The 17,135-nt window shown below is 37.5% G+C and overlaps 1 protein-coding gene across 2 annotated transcripts in view; it reads left to right on the forward strand.

Moving 5' to 3' along the window:
* Positions 1–3,210, forward strand: part of LOC139757124 (uncharacterized) — a 459,373-nt gene extending 456,163 nt beyond the window's left edge. The window contains exon 25 of one of the 2 annotated variants that reach the window (XM_071677224.1): positions 2,247–3,210. In XM_071677224.1, the coding sequence (XP_071533325.1) occupies positions 2,247–2,270 (24 nt within the window). In that variant the 3' untranslated portion in view covers positions 2,271–3,210. The remainder of the gene's footprint in view (positions 1–2,246) is intronic. The other variant, XM_071677223.1, reaches the window with a different exon arrangement.
* The last annotated feature ends 13,925 nt before the right edge of the window (positions 3,211–17,135 follow it).

Below are 17,135 nucleotides of genomic sequence, written 5' to 3' on the forward strand. Positions count from 1 at the left end.
GCAAATAGACATCAAAAAAGCATTTGATAATGTCCCGTGGTACATCCTCACAAAAAATGCTTGACATCACTTACTACAACAAATACAAAAAGTGGTTAGCTAATCTCATAATCAGCTACCATGCCATCGTTACTGAAAATGGCTTCACCTGTAAAATACTTAATCTCTGCAGTTGAGTTCCTTATGGAGCAACACTTTTCCCAAATTCTCTTCCATCTCCTCCTACGTGGCCTACCATAACCTAAGGCAAACCTCAACATGAAGGTCCTTTCATATGCCGACAATGTCACAAACACATCACAAAACTTTCACAGCAGTGCAGCAACATCAAACATTCAGCACTAAATTATACAACTGGAAGAATGATTCATTAAGAACAAAATATCTGCATCCCCATAAAAGTCTTCAGTCTTTCTTTAAACCCCAGATAGACAAGAGTCCAGCTTATTCCTTCCAGTCACAATGAATGGCTGTTATTCCTATTGAGCAACACACTAGCCCTTCTTTGCATTACATAAAACACACATGACTTTCACTCCCTACTTCAATAACACGAAAGCAACACTCAAACTAGATGTCCTAGAACACTAAGTGGCACCAGATTTGGACAAGGAAAAGAATAGCTCACCATCCTATACAATCATCTGCTCCACTTTAAAATTATACCTCACCTACCTAGTCTTCATCCCTCTCAAAAGCAAATATAACAGAGTTGCAGACTTTACAAAACAATACTTAGCAACCAAGCAACCACAAAAATACAACTATTTCCCAATGAAACAAAGATCCTCCTAATACAGTCCCACCTCACCTTGCTGGGCACTTAATTCTATTCAATAGCACTAGACTTTCCAACCTAGACCATTATATAACCAACCATTAGTCCCCTAATAGTAACATAAAGCTTACCTCTGCCTTACACTTCAGTAACTCACAGATTCCCCTTCCCCAAACAAATGTGATAGACATAATCATTATACTGAAATAACCCAACAAGCACTAAAACAAATGAATTCCAAACTCATTAAAAAACTCCAGTCTGCAAGTCAGAAGCCACACACCTCAGGAAAACAAAAGTCACACTCTCCCATTTAAACCCTGAACATCATCCATCACTACAACACCACAAACGCTGTTTCAACATATCCCTAAATCTTTTTTGCCTACAATGCAGCTACTATTAAGAAGACACCAAGTACTTACTACTCAATGCCCTGCACTCTCTGCACACACACACACACACACACACACACACACACACATACATAAGGTCACAACATTGTACATTTTTGTTTAAGGCAATAATTTCCTTGTTTTGTTGGAAATAGAGCACCTCTGTCATATTTCCATATTTTTCAATAGTCAGTTTTTATTTTCTCATATCCATAAGATTTTTTTAACCAGCGCCATCAGGGTCCCAAGGTTGTCGTTTAATGTCTGCTGTACTGTGTGAAGGCTAGTCAGTCTGTTTTTCTGTTGTTTGTGTTTTGTTGGTTGTGTTGATTGGATGGGATAGATGGTGTTTTATCAGGATGGATAAGTGGTCAAGGGATTGTTCTTGTAATGTGCTCCATTTGGCCCTTTGTATGATGCTGGCGAGCAAAATATGATGTTTGGTGAGTTCAGCTGCTGGAGGTGATGAGTAGGGAGTCTAGTTGACCGGTTGCATAGGTCAAGGATGTTGAGAGGTTGCAATTGGCTTATGACTAATTTATCACAGGGATCATGAGCATTAATGTTAAGCCAAATGGAATGATTGGCATTGATGGAATTTTAGGATTTGCTTTATCGGTGGTTACTGCTTTTCCTGCATTCAAAATCGACTTATGTTGAATGAGTAATGTGCAATAGAGGTGATATCACTGAGTGCAGTTGGAGCAGCTGATGAGTAATGCTTTTTGGTGATAGGCATTTGGCACTATGGGCAGAGATATAGTGGTGGTTCAGGATTAGGGTTAATATCACTGGCTTGTATTAGTAGTTAGGGGATGATGACTGGGGCCATGTTCTCCCGTTATTGAAAATATGTATGTGAATGTATGATGTTTGAGTATCACCCATGGTCTGATATGGCAGCTAGGGACAGCTCTAGGATGTGCTCCATACATGGGCAGCGATAAATGGAATCTTTTCGGGCAGTAAGTTCTTGAAGGTCGTTTCAATATTTGTATACATGTAACATTTGTAAAACTGATAGAATATTGTAGATACTTGTCATGTACTGTTTAAACTTTTTTGTTTTTCAGATTGATCAGCTTCTTCAGAAGTGAACTTCAGGGAGATAATGATAAACTCAATGCCAATTTAATGTATTTCTATTTTCTGGAGCAATAAATGGATGTGGCATGCTTATACACATGAGCAATTGATATACCAGCATAACCAGCTGTCCAGGTTTATTGTTAATGGTGATGAATTTTTTAATATGACTTGCAGTGCAGTTCAAGAAAACTTGTATTGTTTTCTTAACATATAAAAGCAATGAATTTCTGTCACTGTAAATGCCATAGAAGTTTAAAGAGATAGTGTGCCATAAAGTTTGTGTGGGAGGGGAATTTGGCCTTTTGCTCCTTTTTGTTATTTTTCATTGTTTGTACGGCTGTTTTTACTTGTTAAGAAACAAGATGAATTGATATGTATATAATGTATCAAATACAGTTATGCACAGTTTAATTGTATATTTTATTATTGTATGTAAATATTGGAGTATTTATTTATTTTGTAGCCATGTATTACAGATCATGATGCTAATGCAGATGATTTTTCCTTCTTTAGGATCATCACTGTGGTATTTAAGGAAAAACTTGAATTATGTCAACAAAGAACTTGTAGGGGTTAAAACAGGGTTACCAATATAGAATTGGTTTTAATGACTGAAAAGATTTTTCATGGTTTATAGTTCTGAGAAAAGTGAAGTACCTCAGCTTTTTCCATTAGCTTCAATACCGTCCTATATTTTCCATATTTTGTACCAGGTGACCTATGCAATTAGCTATGATAGCCTGGTTACCAGAACATCTTAGTATATTTTCCATGTCTTTTTAATCTCATTATTTCAGAAATTTTGAGAAAATCTTTTTCTTGATGATGACATGAACCAGTGCATCATATGAGCATAGAATGAAACTTTCTTATATACTGTAGTATTTTGTAATCTTAGAACTTAGCACTGAGCAAACTTTGTATACCCAGATTAAATGTACATTAGTACCAGGAAGAATTTACATACCTGATTAGTGACATTTGGACATACTCTACCTGTATTTAAATGCATCAATCAGTATCGTTGTACTTTTATGATCTCTTGAGTCTGATAGTTTTCTCCTTCAACATAACAGTGCTGACATGAATAAGCATTTAAAACTTTTTATGAAGATGGATGATACCTTAACAAAGAGAAGTATAAAATGTCATGTTAATGACAGATATTAGTTGTAAATCATAATTAATACTTGGTACCAGTTTTCTGTTCATCTTGTCATGTACATACTTTTCCTGGATTTGTTAGATCCTCATTGATTGGGGAAGAGAGTTGCTTTGTCTTTATTAGATTAATATGATGTATTTTACATGGCAGAAAGATCAGTGTTTAATATGTAATTTGCAATAGTCCACTATTATTGAGGGGAATAACATAGATTTCAGAATTTGATTAATAAGCCTCAGCACAAAATCAGCACAAAATATATGCAGTCATAGATTATAAAGTAAATGATTCTTACTTCCATCCAGATTACATTTGTTTTCAGTTTTTGAATTTTGTTGGTATTAGATACAGCATTTAAGATTTCTGGATTTAGTTGGAATTTCTTCAAAATTTTTATCCATAATTCTTATAGATGGTGTTGTTGGACTCCGCCTGCTAATGGTTACAATATGACTGAGAAATCACCATTGGCAAGGCTCTATTATCATCAATGAATGATATGAAGTAAAGTTTCCTTGAGGAACTTCTAACTTTATAATCCTGGTTAGGGTGCACCCTTATAGCTGTATGAACTCCATAAATGAGCTCCTTGGATTGTATAGTTAAGAATTCCTTTAGGTTGACCTTTTAGTAGTGGCCTGTATGTAAACACCAAAAGTGATATAATCTTAACTGTAGAACAAGACTTTTATTAAGTATTGCAGTTAACTTTAAACAGTAAAATTTATATACACTTTTTAAGTGAGCATTGTTACAATAAATACTTGTTGTACATACATGTGTGTGTGTGTGTGTGTGTGTGTGTGTGTGTGTGTGTGTGTGAGATGCTTTTTCTTATTTTTTCTTTTTATTCACTGATTATTCCATGTGATTTCATTATGCATTATGAGGGATTATTTATTTCACCAGTTTACTTGGTCTGTGAATATGAAATGAGTTCACAGTACAAAATTTTATTCATGACAGCAAAATTTTGCCGATACAGATGCTTTGGGATATACTTTGACTTGATGCAATGATTTTGATTAAGCATGATTACCTAAACTACTCCTATTTGTTTATTAAAACACTAGCCATCGTGATTCAAAGTGAACCCAGCTGATCACATGGTGCTGATAATGCCCATGCCTTACTGACCACCATGTAAGTTCTTTGGTAGCATTCACTGAGCAAGGTTGTGTCATTTGCCACTAGTATAATTGTACGCTTGTTCCCATGTGTACCGGTCATCACTATGCCTAAGCATACAGTAAGTACTCCTTCAACAAGTTAACCGCTAAAAGGGTAGGAAAGACCTGTAACTTCGAGGATAAAGTAAGATCTGGTGGTTTAGCATTTGCTTGTCATTCGTGAGTTTAATTTCATTGGCATCAACAAGCTGAAAAGTAAATAAATCAGGAAATCCTTTTTTTCAGCCTATTTTTCTGATGATGACAGTGCATCTCAAGGTATTATATGAAAAAGCCTTAATTCAGTTTGCCAAAATATGCCAAAAATAGCTGAAATATACTGGAATAAAACATTGTATACCATCTAAATTGCTTAGATTTTGTTCAGCGAAGATGGTAGAATGATGTTTAGTATTAAAAAGGAAAATACTCATAGCCAATGAAAGAAAAAATAAATATTTTGCCAATGCTCTCACCAGATCAGCAACAAAGTAATAAAGTTAAAAACTATTTCATCCTTATGAAATGAAAGAACATGAAATATATTAATTCAAGCAAGTTTTTGGTAGGTAGCCAGCTACCAGGGAGATATAGTACTAGTACTGCCCACCTGAGTATCTGGGGGGTTAATGACAGCTGCATAGTGAGCCAGCGCTTCAGTGGCTATTATGTTGTACTCCTCACCCCCACATGGACTACTGGCATTCTGTTCATAAGCATATAATCTTTCCTTGTCGTATGTAACACTTAACTCACACTGTTCATTCTTCATAACTATATTTTCTTTTGGTTAGCACTTTGTGCTAGCCCTCCCTTTTGGCAAAGTGGTAGGAGCAATAGATAGAAATAGTAGGTTGGAACATTTAAATATCACATTAAGCAGGAGCATTAGGTAGAAGCAGTCAGTTGGAACATTAGGTAGGAGCCTCTGAAAACACTGCCCGTAGACTGTCCCTTTGCCAGTGGCCTGTTAAGGATGAGGCACTGAAGGCTAAGAAGCAGCAATGGAATTCTTTAGTTATGGAGACTATTGCCATGGCCTCCTTCTTGAGGGAGTTCAAAATGCAACAAGCATCAGAGATAAAGATAGATAGAAACAAGTGATATAAGCTGAACTCGGGAGAAAATGAAAGTTTGAGGTGGTAGCACACTGGAAATGATGGTAAGCACTGAAAACAGGATGGCATTGAAATATCTCCCCAAGTAGTATGTCATCTCCTCATTTATATTTTGTTTTGATACACTTGGGTTTTAAGTGAGGTTAAAATACACCTCTCTCACATATCTCCATAGCTTCCAAAGACATTTATGTAGTTTTACGATCTCGTCTCATCCTTATTATTACAGTAGTGTCAGGATATAGCAGAATTTGATATAACAAAATGGATATAGCATGAGCACCTGAATTACTCACATTTTTTTTTTATTATTGTATGTACCATCATGATACTATGTGAAATCAGCTGACCCTGCACCGTGGGGCACTGATGCAGTATATGCCATGCTACCCATTGTATCTTTTCTCTGCTAGCATTCAAAGGGTAAAGATGCATTGTTTGTCACAAATATATTTCATTACTTCTGCCCCCTTGAACCAGTTACCACTATGCCAAGCATCCAGCAAGTACTCAGACTTCAAGTGAATCTGTCGAGAGAGTAAGGAAGACCTTTACCTTGAGCAAAAAGTTCAAGATACTGAATGAACCTGAGAGTGGGTCTAGCACATCAGCAATTGCTCACTGTTATGTTGTTAATAATAGAGGTTTCCAGGCCATAAAGAAGAAAAGCAAATCTGTCAGGAAAGCCTTTTCTCAGTCATCTTTCATGAAGATGGCAATACGTCTCAGGATGTTGATATATGTGAAGATGGAGAACCCGAAAATCTGGGTTTAAGAAATTTAGGAATGACAGTTTCCCATGACTGGGCAAATAATTAAAAGTAAAGCCATTGAGATTCAAGATGAGTTCATGAAGAAAGAACTGACCAATCAGTGGAAGCAAATTTACATCTAGTTAGCATGTAAAATGTGACTGTGATGTGATGCTGCAACAGCTCACGTAGAGACTGCAGAGTGTGTAAAAAAGGAACTTCAGAAAATCATAGAGAATAAAAGTCAAACACCAGACCAGGTATGGAACTGTGACAAGATTGCCCTTTTCTAGAAAAATATATGCCAAAGAAAACATATGAGGAATGTGAGGCATAGGCTCCATAATATGATGCTGGCAAATAATGCCATGCACTGTGGTCAGAGAATGTGATTTCATGGCTAAAATTCTACCGAGGTGCAACAACAAGTTTTGATAAAATGTTTTATTTCCATTTGTGAGGTATAAAGATATACATTGGTTACATATTTTTCAATATTTTTATTATTACTTTTTAATATAAGTAACAAAAAGGATAAAATGTATAGTATGCACAGGACAAACATGTATTTAAAAAAAAAGTAATGAGTAAATTGAAAAAAAAATTCTGGATAGAAAACCAGCAGTAAATTTGATAGATGCATGGACATTACATATCTTGAGAAACATGTGAATGAATATAAATGATAAGAAGCATAAAAAAGGAAAAAGATATATACTTAAGTGCTTACATATCACAGTAGACAACCATTAAATGGTACCAATAGGACTGTGATGGTGCTGCAGAGACAAATTTTCTGAATATGAGGGAGAATTAAAACAGTATTGGAAAATACAGAAAGCAGAGTAGAAATGCTGTATTTAGAGTAAGAAAATTACATATTGCCTTACACAAAAATTTACAGGGCTTCTTGATATATGTATTATATGTGCTCCTGATAAGTGTCACTCTAAGTGAAGCTAGTTAAAATGAAGGCAGTTTTACTGAAGACTTTATGTTATTCGCACATTCCTGAGGAATGTTTGTGGCCATATTTTCTCACATATGCAGTTTTTGTGTTTTGTAGATTATTCTTATTTCTATTATTATTATTATTATACTTAATTGCTGTTTCCTGCATCAGCAAGGTAGCGCCAAGAAGCAGACGAAGAGTGGCCCATCCACTCATATACACACACACATTTATATATACATAAATGCCCATACATGCACATACACATTTCAACATATACTTACATATACATACACAGATATATCTTGCTTGCCTTCATCCATTCCTGGCGCTATCCTGCTTCAGTGAGGTAGTGCCAGGAAAACCGACAAAAAAGGCCACAGTTGTTCATACTCACTCTCTAACTGCCATGTGTAATGCACCAGAACCACAGCTTCCTATCCACATCCAGGGCCCACAGACCTTTACATGGTTTACCCCAGACGTTTTGCATGCCCTGGTTCGGTCCATTCACAGCATGTTGACCTCGGTATACCACATCGTTCCAATTCACTCTATTCCTGGCACACCTTTCACCCTTTACATTCAGGCCCCGATTGCTCAAAAACTTTTTCACTCCATCCTTCCACCTTCAATTTGGTCTCCTGCTTCTCCATGTTCCCTCCACCTCTGACACATATATCCTCTTTGGCAATCTTTCCTTCCTCTCAACACACCCTCTTCAGCTCTCTCAACCACACTCTTTTTATTTCCACACATCTCTCTTACTCTTTCATTACTTACTCGATCAAACCACCTCACACCACATATTGTCCTCAAACATTTCATTTCCAACGCATCCACCCTCCTCCTTACAGCCCTATCTATAGCTTATGTCTCACAACCAAATAACATTGTTGGAACTACCATTCCTTCAAACATACCCATTTTTGCTCTCCGAGATAATGTTCTCTCCTTTCACACATTCTTCATTGCTCCCAGAACCTTCCCTGTGACTCACTTCCACATCCATGGTTCCATTCACTTCTAAGTCCACTCCCAGATATCTAAAATATTTCACTTCCTCCAATTTTTCTCCATTCAATCTTACATCCTAATTAACCTGTTCCTCAACCCTTCTGAACCTAATAAACCTTGCTGTTATTCACATTCACTCTGAACTTTCTCCTTTCACACACTTCCAAACTCAGTCACCAACCTCTGCCGTTTCTCACTTGAATCAGCCAGTAGAGCTGTATCATTGGCGAACACCAATTACCTCACTTCCCAGGCCCTCTAATCCCCAAAAGACTGCATACTCACCCCTCTCTCCAAAACTCTTGCATTTACTTTCCTAACCCCATTATTGCAACAACACACGAAGTTTCAAGTCTGCACTCAAAGAGTGGAGAAGAGTGTAGGAGGACTACCTTTTCATTGTTGTTTATTCACATTAAACCCAGATTCATGTACAGGTAAACACTATATGAATGGCACAGCTTTTGCTCTGGTAGGTTATTCAATAAGTTCAATATAAAAAGTAGCTGACTTAATACAGGAATTAGTCTGATTAGAATCTTTAGGGAAAAGTACAATAGTTTTAAGTCATCTAATAAATGTGACCATTTTTTGGTTCTCTAGATTGTGTTTACATGAACTTTCAATTCTCAGCTATTCTTCTTGTCTCTTCCATTCTCTAATCATTGTTTTTATTGGTGGGGAAAAGTACAATAGTTTTAAGTCATCTAATAAATGTGACCATTTTTTGGTTCTCTAGATTGTGTTTACATGAACTTTCAATTCTCAGCTATTCTTCTTGTCTCTTCCATTCTCTAATCATTGTTTTTATTGGTGGTTGCCCAAAGCATTTCACTGCTGCTGTATTGCTATGCTTTTTTGCATATTCAATCACTTTTATTTTATATTTCATTGTGTAGGCACATCTTTTATGCTTTGTAGTTACTGGTAATGTAAATATATGTGGTAATTAGTTACAGCAATAATAAGGGCAATGTGGAAGGAGAGAACATTATCTGGAAGGGCTAAAATGGTTATATTTAAAGGAATTGTAGCCCTAAGAATGTTATATGGATGTGAAGCAAAGGCTATAGATAAGGCTGTGTGGAGGAGGGTGGATGTGTTGGAAATGAATTGTTTGAGGACAATTTGTGGTGTGAGGTGGTTTGATCAAGTAAGTAATGAAAAGTTAAGAAAGATGTAATTAAAAGAGTGTGGTTGAGAGAGCAGAAGAGGATGTGCTGAAATGGTTTGGACATATGGAAAGAATGAGTGAGGAAAGGTTGATGAAGAGGCTATCAGATCAGAGTTGGATGGAAGGAGAACGAGGAAACCAAATTGGAGATGGAAGGATGGAATGAAAGAGATTCTGAGTGATTTGGGTCTGAAGATTCAGGAGGGTGAAAGGCATGCATGGGATAGAATGAATTGGAACAGTAGGGCCAATGGACTGAATTAGGGCAAGTGAAGCATCCAAGGTAAACCGTGGAAAGTTCTGTCAGGCCATGTTGGGATAGGGAGCTGTAGTATCAGTACATTACACATGACAGCAAGAGAATGGATGTGGTCTTTCTTCATATGTTCCTGATGCTACCTTATTAACACAGGAAACAACAGTCAAAAAGAAAAAAGAAGGCAGTGGGACCAACCTGAACAAATTTAGCTTAGAATTGTGTTTATGTTTTGGTGTTCACTGTGCCATCTGCAGCCATATTTAAGACTTCACAAGAAGGATGTGAATCACTTTTGCTGCAGTGTCTTGTTGTGTTGGTATTCTTTCCTGTTTGGTTGTGTTATCAGATATGTTGTAATAGTAATTAGGAATTGTAATCATTGGAGTAAATTCCACTTTTTTTGAAGAATTATGATCATAATCAATTTCAAGCAAAATAGATTCATCCTCATGATTACATTCCATGATTACTACATATTGAATTGAGATTGTGGATAGTTGAGGTGGGTAAGGTAGGAAGAAGAGTTGGGAAACATTTCTTTAACTTTTGTTCATATCCTGGTCCTATCAAGTGTACAGGCAGTGGTGGCTCAGTAGTTGTCACTGACTTGCTCATTCACTTGTACAGTACATGGTCAGATGGTGTGTGCCACTTCAGTTCAGTGTAAATTTGATTCAGCAGTAGACATGTAATTGTTTTAAGGAACTGAAACCTTTGGAACTGGTTCCATATTTTATGAGGAATTGCAACTATAATCAGTTCCGTTGTCTTAGGAGACATAGAAATCTTAATCCTAATTGATTCATAGGCTAAAGGAATCTTACTCATGATTATTCCATGATTACTAAAGGGGAAGGCATTACCTAACTATATCACAGCAGTACTTTTGAATTTAGACAAACACCTGAGGTGTGCTGTCACTTTTTAGTTTTTTGACAAATTTGGAGCCTCGCTGCCTCTGAAAACATAGTGCTGGAGTTGCCCTCTGCCAGTGACCTGTCAAGGAAGAGGTACAAAAGGCTAAGAAGCGGCACTGGAGTCTACCAGTTATGTCAAGAATTAAAAGAGGTGAGCAATTGAGATTGATGGGACTGAATGTGAATGGGATGACTGGTGAGAGTAGAAGGATAGAGTTTGAGGAGAGGTTTAAAGTTTTAGCATGGATGTGCTAGAAATTGGGGATCCAGGATTCTTAGGCAGGATGTGTGGAGTGAAATTGGAAATGATGAATGCAAGTTATAGGAGGGCATGGAAGGAGGTGTAGTACAGATGGGAATTAGTGAAAAATACTGGGGAAAAGGAAAAGGAGGATGGGCAGTTCTGCTATCACCAAGAATGGGGGATAGTGTTACAGAGCATGGATGGAATGGATCAAGAAAAGTGTGGGTGAAAGGAAAGACTGAAAATGTGAAGTATGCATGGGTATGTGTATATGCACCTTTGAATATGAAGACTGTACAAGGTAAGGATGAAATGAAGCTCTTTTGGAGGAACTTGAATGACTGTATAAATGGTTTTGAGAATGAGTGAAACATGGTCGTATTGGGTGATATGAATGTGATACTGGGATGTGAGGAAATAGGTGATATAGATGGTAAATGTGTGTGGATGTAACCAAGATGAGAAAAAAGGAGTGATAGGTAGTATGTTTGAGGAAAGGAACCTGGATGTTTTGGCTCTGAGTGAAACGAAGCTCAAGGGTAAAGGGGAAGAGTGGTTTGGGAATGTCTTGGGAGTAAAGTCAGGGGCTAGTGAGAGGACAAGAGCAAGGAAAGAGTAGCACTACTCCTAAAACAGGAGTGGTGGGAGTATGTGATAGAGTGTAAGAAAGTAAACTCTAGATTGATATGGGTAAAACTGAAAGCCGATGGAGAGAGATGGGTGATTTTTGGTGCATGTGCACCTGGGCATGAGAAGAAAGATCATGAGAGGCAAGTGTTTTGGGAGCAGCTGAGTGAGTGTGTTAGTAGTTTTGATGCACGAGACCAGGTTATAGTGATGGGTGATTTGAATGCAAAGGTGAGTAATGTGGCAGTTGAGAGAATAATTGATGTACATGGGGTGTTCAGTGTTGTAAATGGAAATGGTGAGGAGCTTGTAGATTTATGTACTGAAAAAGGACTGGTGATTGGGAATACCTGGTATAAAAAGAGAGATATACATAAATGTACGTATTTAAGTAGGAGAGATGGCCAGAGATCGTTATTGGATTATGTGTTAATTGATAGGCATGCGAAAGAGAGGCTTTTGGATGTTAATGTGCTGAGAGGTGTAACTGAAGGGATGTCTGATCATTATCTTGTGGAGGCGAAGGTGAAGATTTGTAGAGGTTTTCAGAAAAGAAGAGAGAACATTGGGGTGAAAAGAGTGGTTGAGAGTAAGTGAGCTTGGGAAGGAGATTTGTGTGAGGAAGTACTAGGAGAGAATGAGTACAGAATGGAAAAAGGTGAGAACAAAGGATGTAAGGGGAGGGGGGGGAGGAATGGGATGTATTTAGGGAAGCAGTGATGGCTTGCACAAAAGATGCTTGAGGCATGAGAAGAGTGGGAGGTGGGCAGATTAGAAAGGGTAGTGAGTGGTGGGATGAAGAAGTAAGATTGTTAGTGAAAGAGAAGAGAGAGGCATTTGGACGATTTTTGTAGGGAAATAATGCAAATGACTGGGAGATTATAAAAGAAGGAGGCAGGACGTGCAAGAGGTGAAAAAGAGGGCAGATGAGAGTTGGGGTGAGAGAGTATCATTAAATTTTTGGGAGAATAAAAAGATGTTTTAGAAGGAGGTAAATAAAGTGCATAAGACAAGGGAACAAAAGGGAACTTCAGTAAAGGGGGCTAAAGGGGAGGTGATAACAAGTAGTGGTGATTTGAGAAGGAGATGGAGTGAATATTCTGAAGGTTTGTTGAATGTGTTAGATGATAGAGTAGCAGATATAGGGTGTTTTGGTCGAGGTGGTGTGCAAAGTGAGAGGGTTAGGGAGAATGATTTGGTAAACAGAGAAGAGGTAGTAAAAGCTTTGCAGAAGATGAAAGCCAGCAAGGCAGTGGGTTTGGATGGTACTGCAGTGGAATATATTGAAAAAGGGGTGACTGTATTGTTGACTGGTTGGTAAGGATGTATAGGTATGTATATTTGCGTGTGTGGACATGTATGTATATACATGTGTATGTGGGTGGGTTGGGCCATTCTTTCGTCTGTTTCCTTGCACTACCTTGCTAATATAGGGGACAGCGACAAAGCAAAATATAAAACAAAAAATAATGATAGTTGGTAAATGGGGAGTGCCTGAAGTAAATGAGATTGAAAGTTATCTTTTGGATATTTGTGCTGAAAAGGGTTTATTCTTAGCGAACACATTTTTTCAGCGCATGATGATCCACAGATATACATGGATGAGGAGTGATGGAAGAGAAGAGCAAAAGGCTTTGACTGTGTGGCAGCGGATGAACAACTGAGTCTTTGGAGACTAATCATTTTGTGGCTCTTGTGTGGATGAGGTATGGTGTAAGGAAGAATGGAGAGGTAAAAGTGTTGGCAAGCAAGAAAATGAATCAGAAAAAATGCAGGGAGGAGTTTGAAAGGAAGGTAACTGAAAGCTTAGATGGAAGTACAGTGAATGTAAGAATGCAGTCATTTGTGAATGAGGTGTTTAAAATGTTTAGAGAAATACTATTAAAGGTTTGTAGAATTGAGATATGGGAATAAAAAGGACAATGCATGTTGGACAGAAGGGATTAGAAATGTGGAAGAGAAGTAAAAGGCATATTGTAAACTGCTCAATAAGAATGTAGAAGTGGAAGTTCTGCAAAGGAGGAGGAAAGAATATAACTTATGTAAGCTGAATGTCAAGAAGCTGATAGAGGAAAGCAACGAAAGAGTAGATGAAGATTTTGAAAGTTAAGTGAAGTTTCTTGATAAGAAACTGTACTGGAAAGAGGTGAAAAAGGAAAGAAGTGGATGTAAGAATGGAAATGTTCATGTGAGAAGTAAGGAAGGGGAATTGCTGAATCAAAAGGAGAAAGTGAAAGGAAGATGGAAAGAGTATTTTGAAGAAATGATGAATGTGGGAGAAGGGGAGGCAGCATTTGTTACAGGCATGTGTATGGAGGGTGGAAGGAAAAGAGTACAGGTGCAAGGACCTATATTAAAAAGGGAAGTAAAAAAGGGCAATAATGAGGCTGAAGGTAAGAAAGGCACCTGGAGATGGGATTACTACTGAAATGCTGAATTATGGAGGAGAAAGTGTGATAAAGTGGATGCATCTTATATGTAATTTAGCATGGAAAGAGAAGCTTGTGTCTGAGGATTAGGTGAAAGCCACTGTCATTCCTTTATAGCAAGGGAAAGGTACTAAGGATGTATGTAGCAATTATAGGGGAATGAGTCTGTCAAGTACACCAGGAAAAGTGTATGCAAAAATATTAATTGAGAGAGTAATGGAAGTGACTGAAGTGAAGAGGAAGGGGGTTTTCAGAAAGGTAGGGTATGTGTGGATCAGAGTTTTGTAGTACAGATGACCATGAAAAAGTATTTAGCAAATGGTAAGAAGTTGCATGCAGTTTTATGGATCTGGAGAAAGTGTATGACAGACTTGAGTGGAATGCTTTATGGGATGTGTTAAGGATATATGGAGACTACTGTTGGGTGGTGTGAAAGTCTTCTATAGAGGAACAAATGCATATGTAGGAGTGGATGGAGAGTCGAGTGAAAGTTTTGGGATACATGTAAGTTTGAGGCAGGGCTGTTTGATGTCTGTGGCTTTTTAATCTGTATATGGATGGAGTGATAAGAGAGATGAAAGCAAAACTAGGGAGAAGAGATGGAGTATTTTGGTGAGATATGGTGGCTTGCAGGGTTGGAGTAATTATAATTCAACTGAAATGTGATCAGTTACATAAGTATTGTAATTGAAAATAAAATTGAATTAATTGTTATTATAATTGTGATAAAGTAAATGTAATTTAATTGTAATTGTGGTACTGGTAACCTTGTAAATGCAAAGGTGGGCAAGCAGTACTGCTAAAGTACTGGTGGTAATGGTAGCAGAACTGGTCTAAAAAATAATGGTGGTAATGATAGCGGTATGGTTTTTAAAAATTACAGCCAGTAATGGTAGCAGTACTCACTAGTTTGAGTGCACTCTGTTGATCTCTTGACCCTACCCAAAGAAAAATATCAGTCCTTTAATAACAAAAACAAAACATTATATGAACTCAAGAACCCTGCAGAGGTGAATAATGCAATTGATCTTCTGTCCGAGAGAGAGCAAAAGAGTGATTTCTGCCTTAAAGGAGCTTGTGATTGTCCTCAAACCTTTTCATGAGGCAATGGAAGTTGTGGAGGGCAGAGGAATGTGACCATATCTGTTATTAGATAAGTAATTCATGGACTTAAACACTCACTGGAGAATCTAATTCATAATCATAATACCCAATTACAGTACTGTGAACTACTGGCTAAAGTCTTATTGGACTCTGTGAAGAAAAGGTTGGATCCATACATGGAAATGAGAGATGTTCAAGTCGAGACTTTTTTTGGATCCTAAGTCCAAACTGGACTGGCTTCCATTACAAGAGCAGAAGGACCAAGTGCTGGTATATGTCAAGGAAATGCTTGAAGAATAGGAAGTAGTTCAGGAGGGGTCAACATCAACAATGGGTAAAGAAAGTAACAAGGATAATCTAGCGGAAGGATTACCTGAATCAAAAAGACCCAGACTCTTCTACTTCATATCAATATGTTCAACAAAATTCCAAAATCAGTGGGGATCAGAAGGAAGCACAATGTCAGTGAGTCTTTTGTTGAAGCCATATGTAGTGAAAGAAACTCTTATCATTTTCAAGTGATCCATTGCTGTATTGGAAAGAAATGTTCCAAACTTTGCATCCACTGAAGATCCTTGCAAGAGAGGTGATTGGGTGTACTGCTACAACTGATCCATCAGAGTGAGTTTTCAAAATTGCTAGAAATTTTTTTCACTACTGACAGAGGTCAACTTGATGTCACTTGTTTCTGTTCAGTGTTAAAGTGTAATAGTGAATTGTTTGAAAAACTACTAGCTTTTTAGTTACCATCTGTAGCAACTTCTACTAAAGTGAAATCTTTATTTTTGTTTTCAAAATAGGTTGTGACACTTGTTTGTAAATATAGGATTACCTTAGATTGCAATTTTTTTTTTTTTTTGTGTGTGTCTTTACCAAAATGATTTTTTGTCCAAATTTTGGAAATTGTAATTATAATTGATTTTAACTTGTGGTAATTGCAGTACTGTAATTGCTATTCCCAAATGTATTGTAATTAGGACTGTAATTAAAAGATGGAAAGTATTTGTAATTGCAATTGTAATGTAATTTTCAATGCGTAATTGCTCCAATTGTGGTGGCTAGTGGCAAGCCTTTTTGTAGATGATACTGTGCTGTTTGCTGAGAGTGAAGAGGAGTTGCAGAAGGTTGTGAGTGTATTTTATGATGTGTGTAAGCATAGGTGATTGAAGGCAAATGCAAGTAAAGTAATGGTGTTTGAAAGGAAAGAGAGTGAAAATATAGATTCTGTATAACTTCATAGACTGAAAGAAGAAAGTGTACTAAATTGTTCTTTGGATATGGGGGAAAAAGACTGGAGGAAGTGAGAGAATTTAAGTATCTAGGAGCTGTCTTGGGTAAGTGTGGTGATAAGGAAGGAGAGATAAGGGAGAGAGCAGTACAGGATAGAAGAGTCATTGGGTCCTTTAATAGAATAATGAATGGTAGAGGTGTAAGTATAGGAGTGAAGACAGAACTAAGCTTTGACCTATGCAACCAAAACATGGACATAGAATGAGTCACAGAGGTCAAGAATCCAGGCTGAGGAAATGAGGTATTTGAGAAGAGCATATGGTGTGATTAGATGGAATGAAGGAGTAGGGTGTATGAGAAATGTGGTATGGCAGGGTAGAATGGGTGAAACATAATACTTTGAGGTGGTTTTGGCATGTGGGAAGACAGGAAGACGGGAATTTACGAGGAAAATGTATGATAGTTAAAGGGGTTGATGTGAGTGGAAGAATACCTGTGACATGGGCAAAATGGCAGAATGCGTGGAATGGTGTATGCGAGAGAGGCCTGTAAGGACGGGGATAAGTAGAGTCTCTTTTGCTATGGCCACCCCTTGATGGGAGTTCCCGAAGGGAACTTGCCTTAGAGATATAGATAGATAGATAGATACTACAAATCAAAATTACATTATGAAGAGAAGGGGTGGCGAGGCAGGATACAAAGAGTCGGGAAACAGT

This window comes from Panulirus ornatus, chromosome 24 (assembly GCF_036320965.1).
Source record: "Panulirus ornatus isolate Po-2019 chromosome 24, ASM3632096v1, whole genome shotgun sequence".
NCBI classification, from domain to species: Eukaryota; Metazoa; Arthropoda; class Malacostraca; order Decapoda; family Palinuridae; genus Panulirus; species Panulirus ornatus.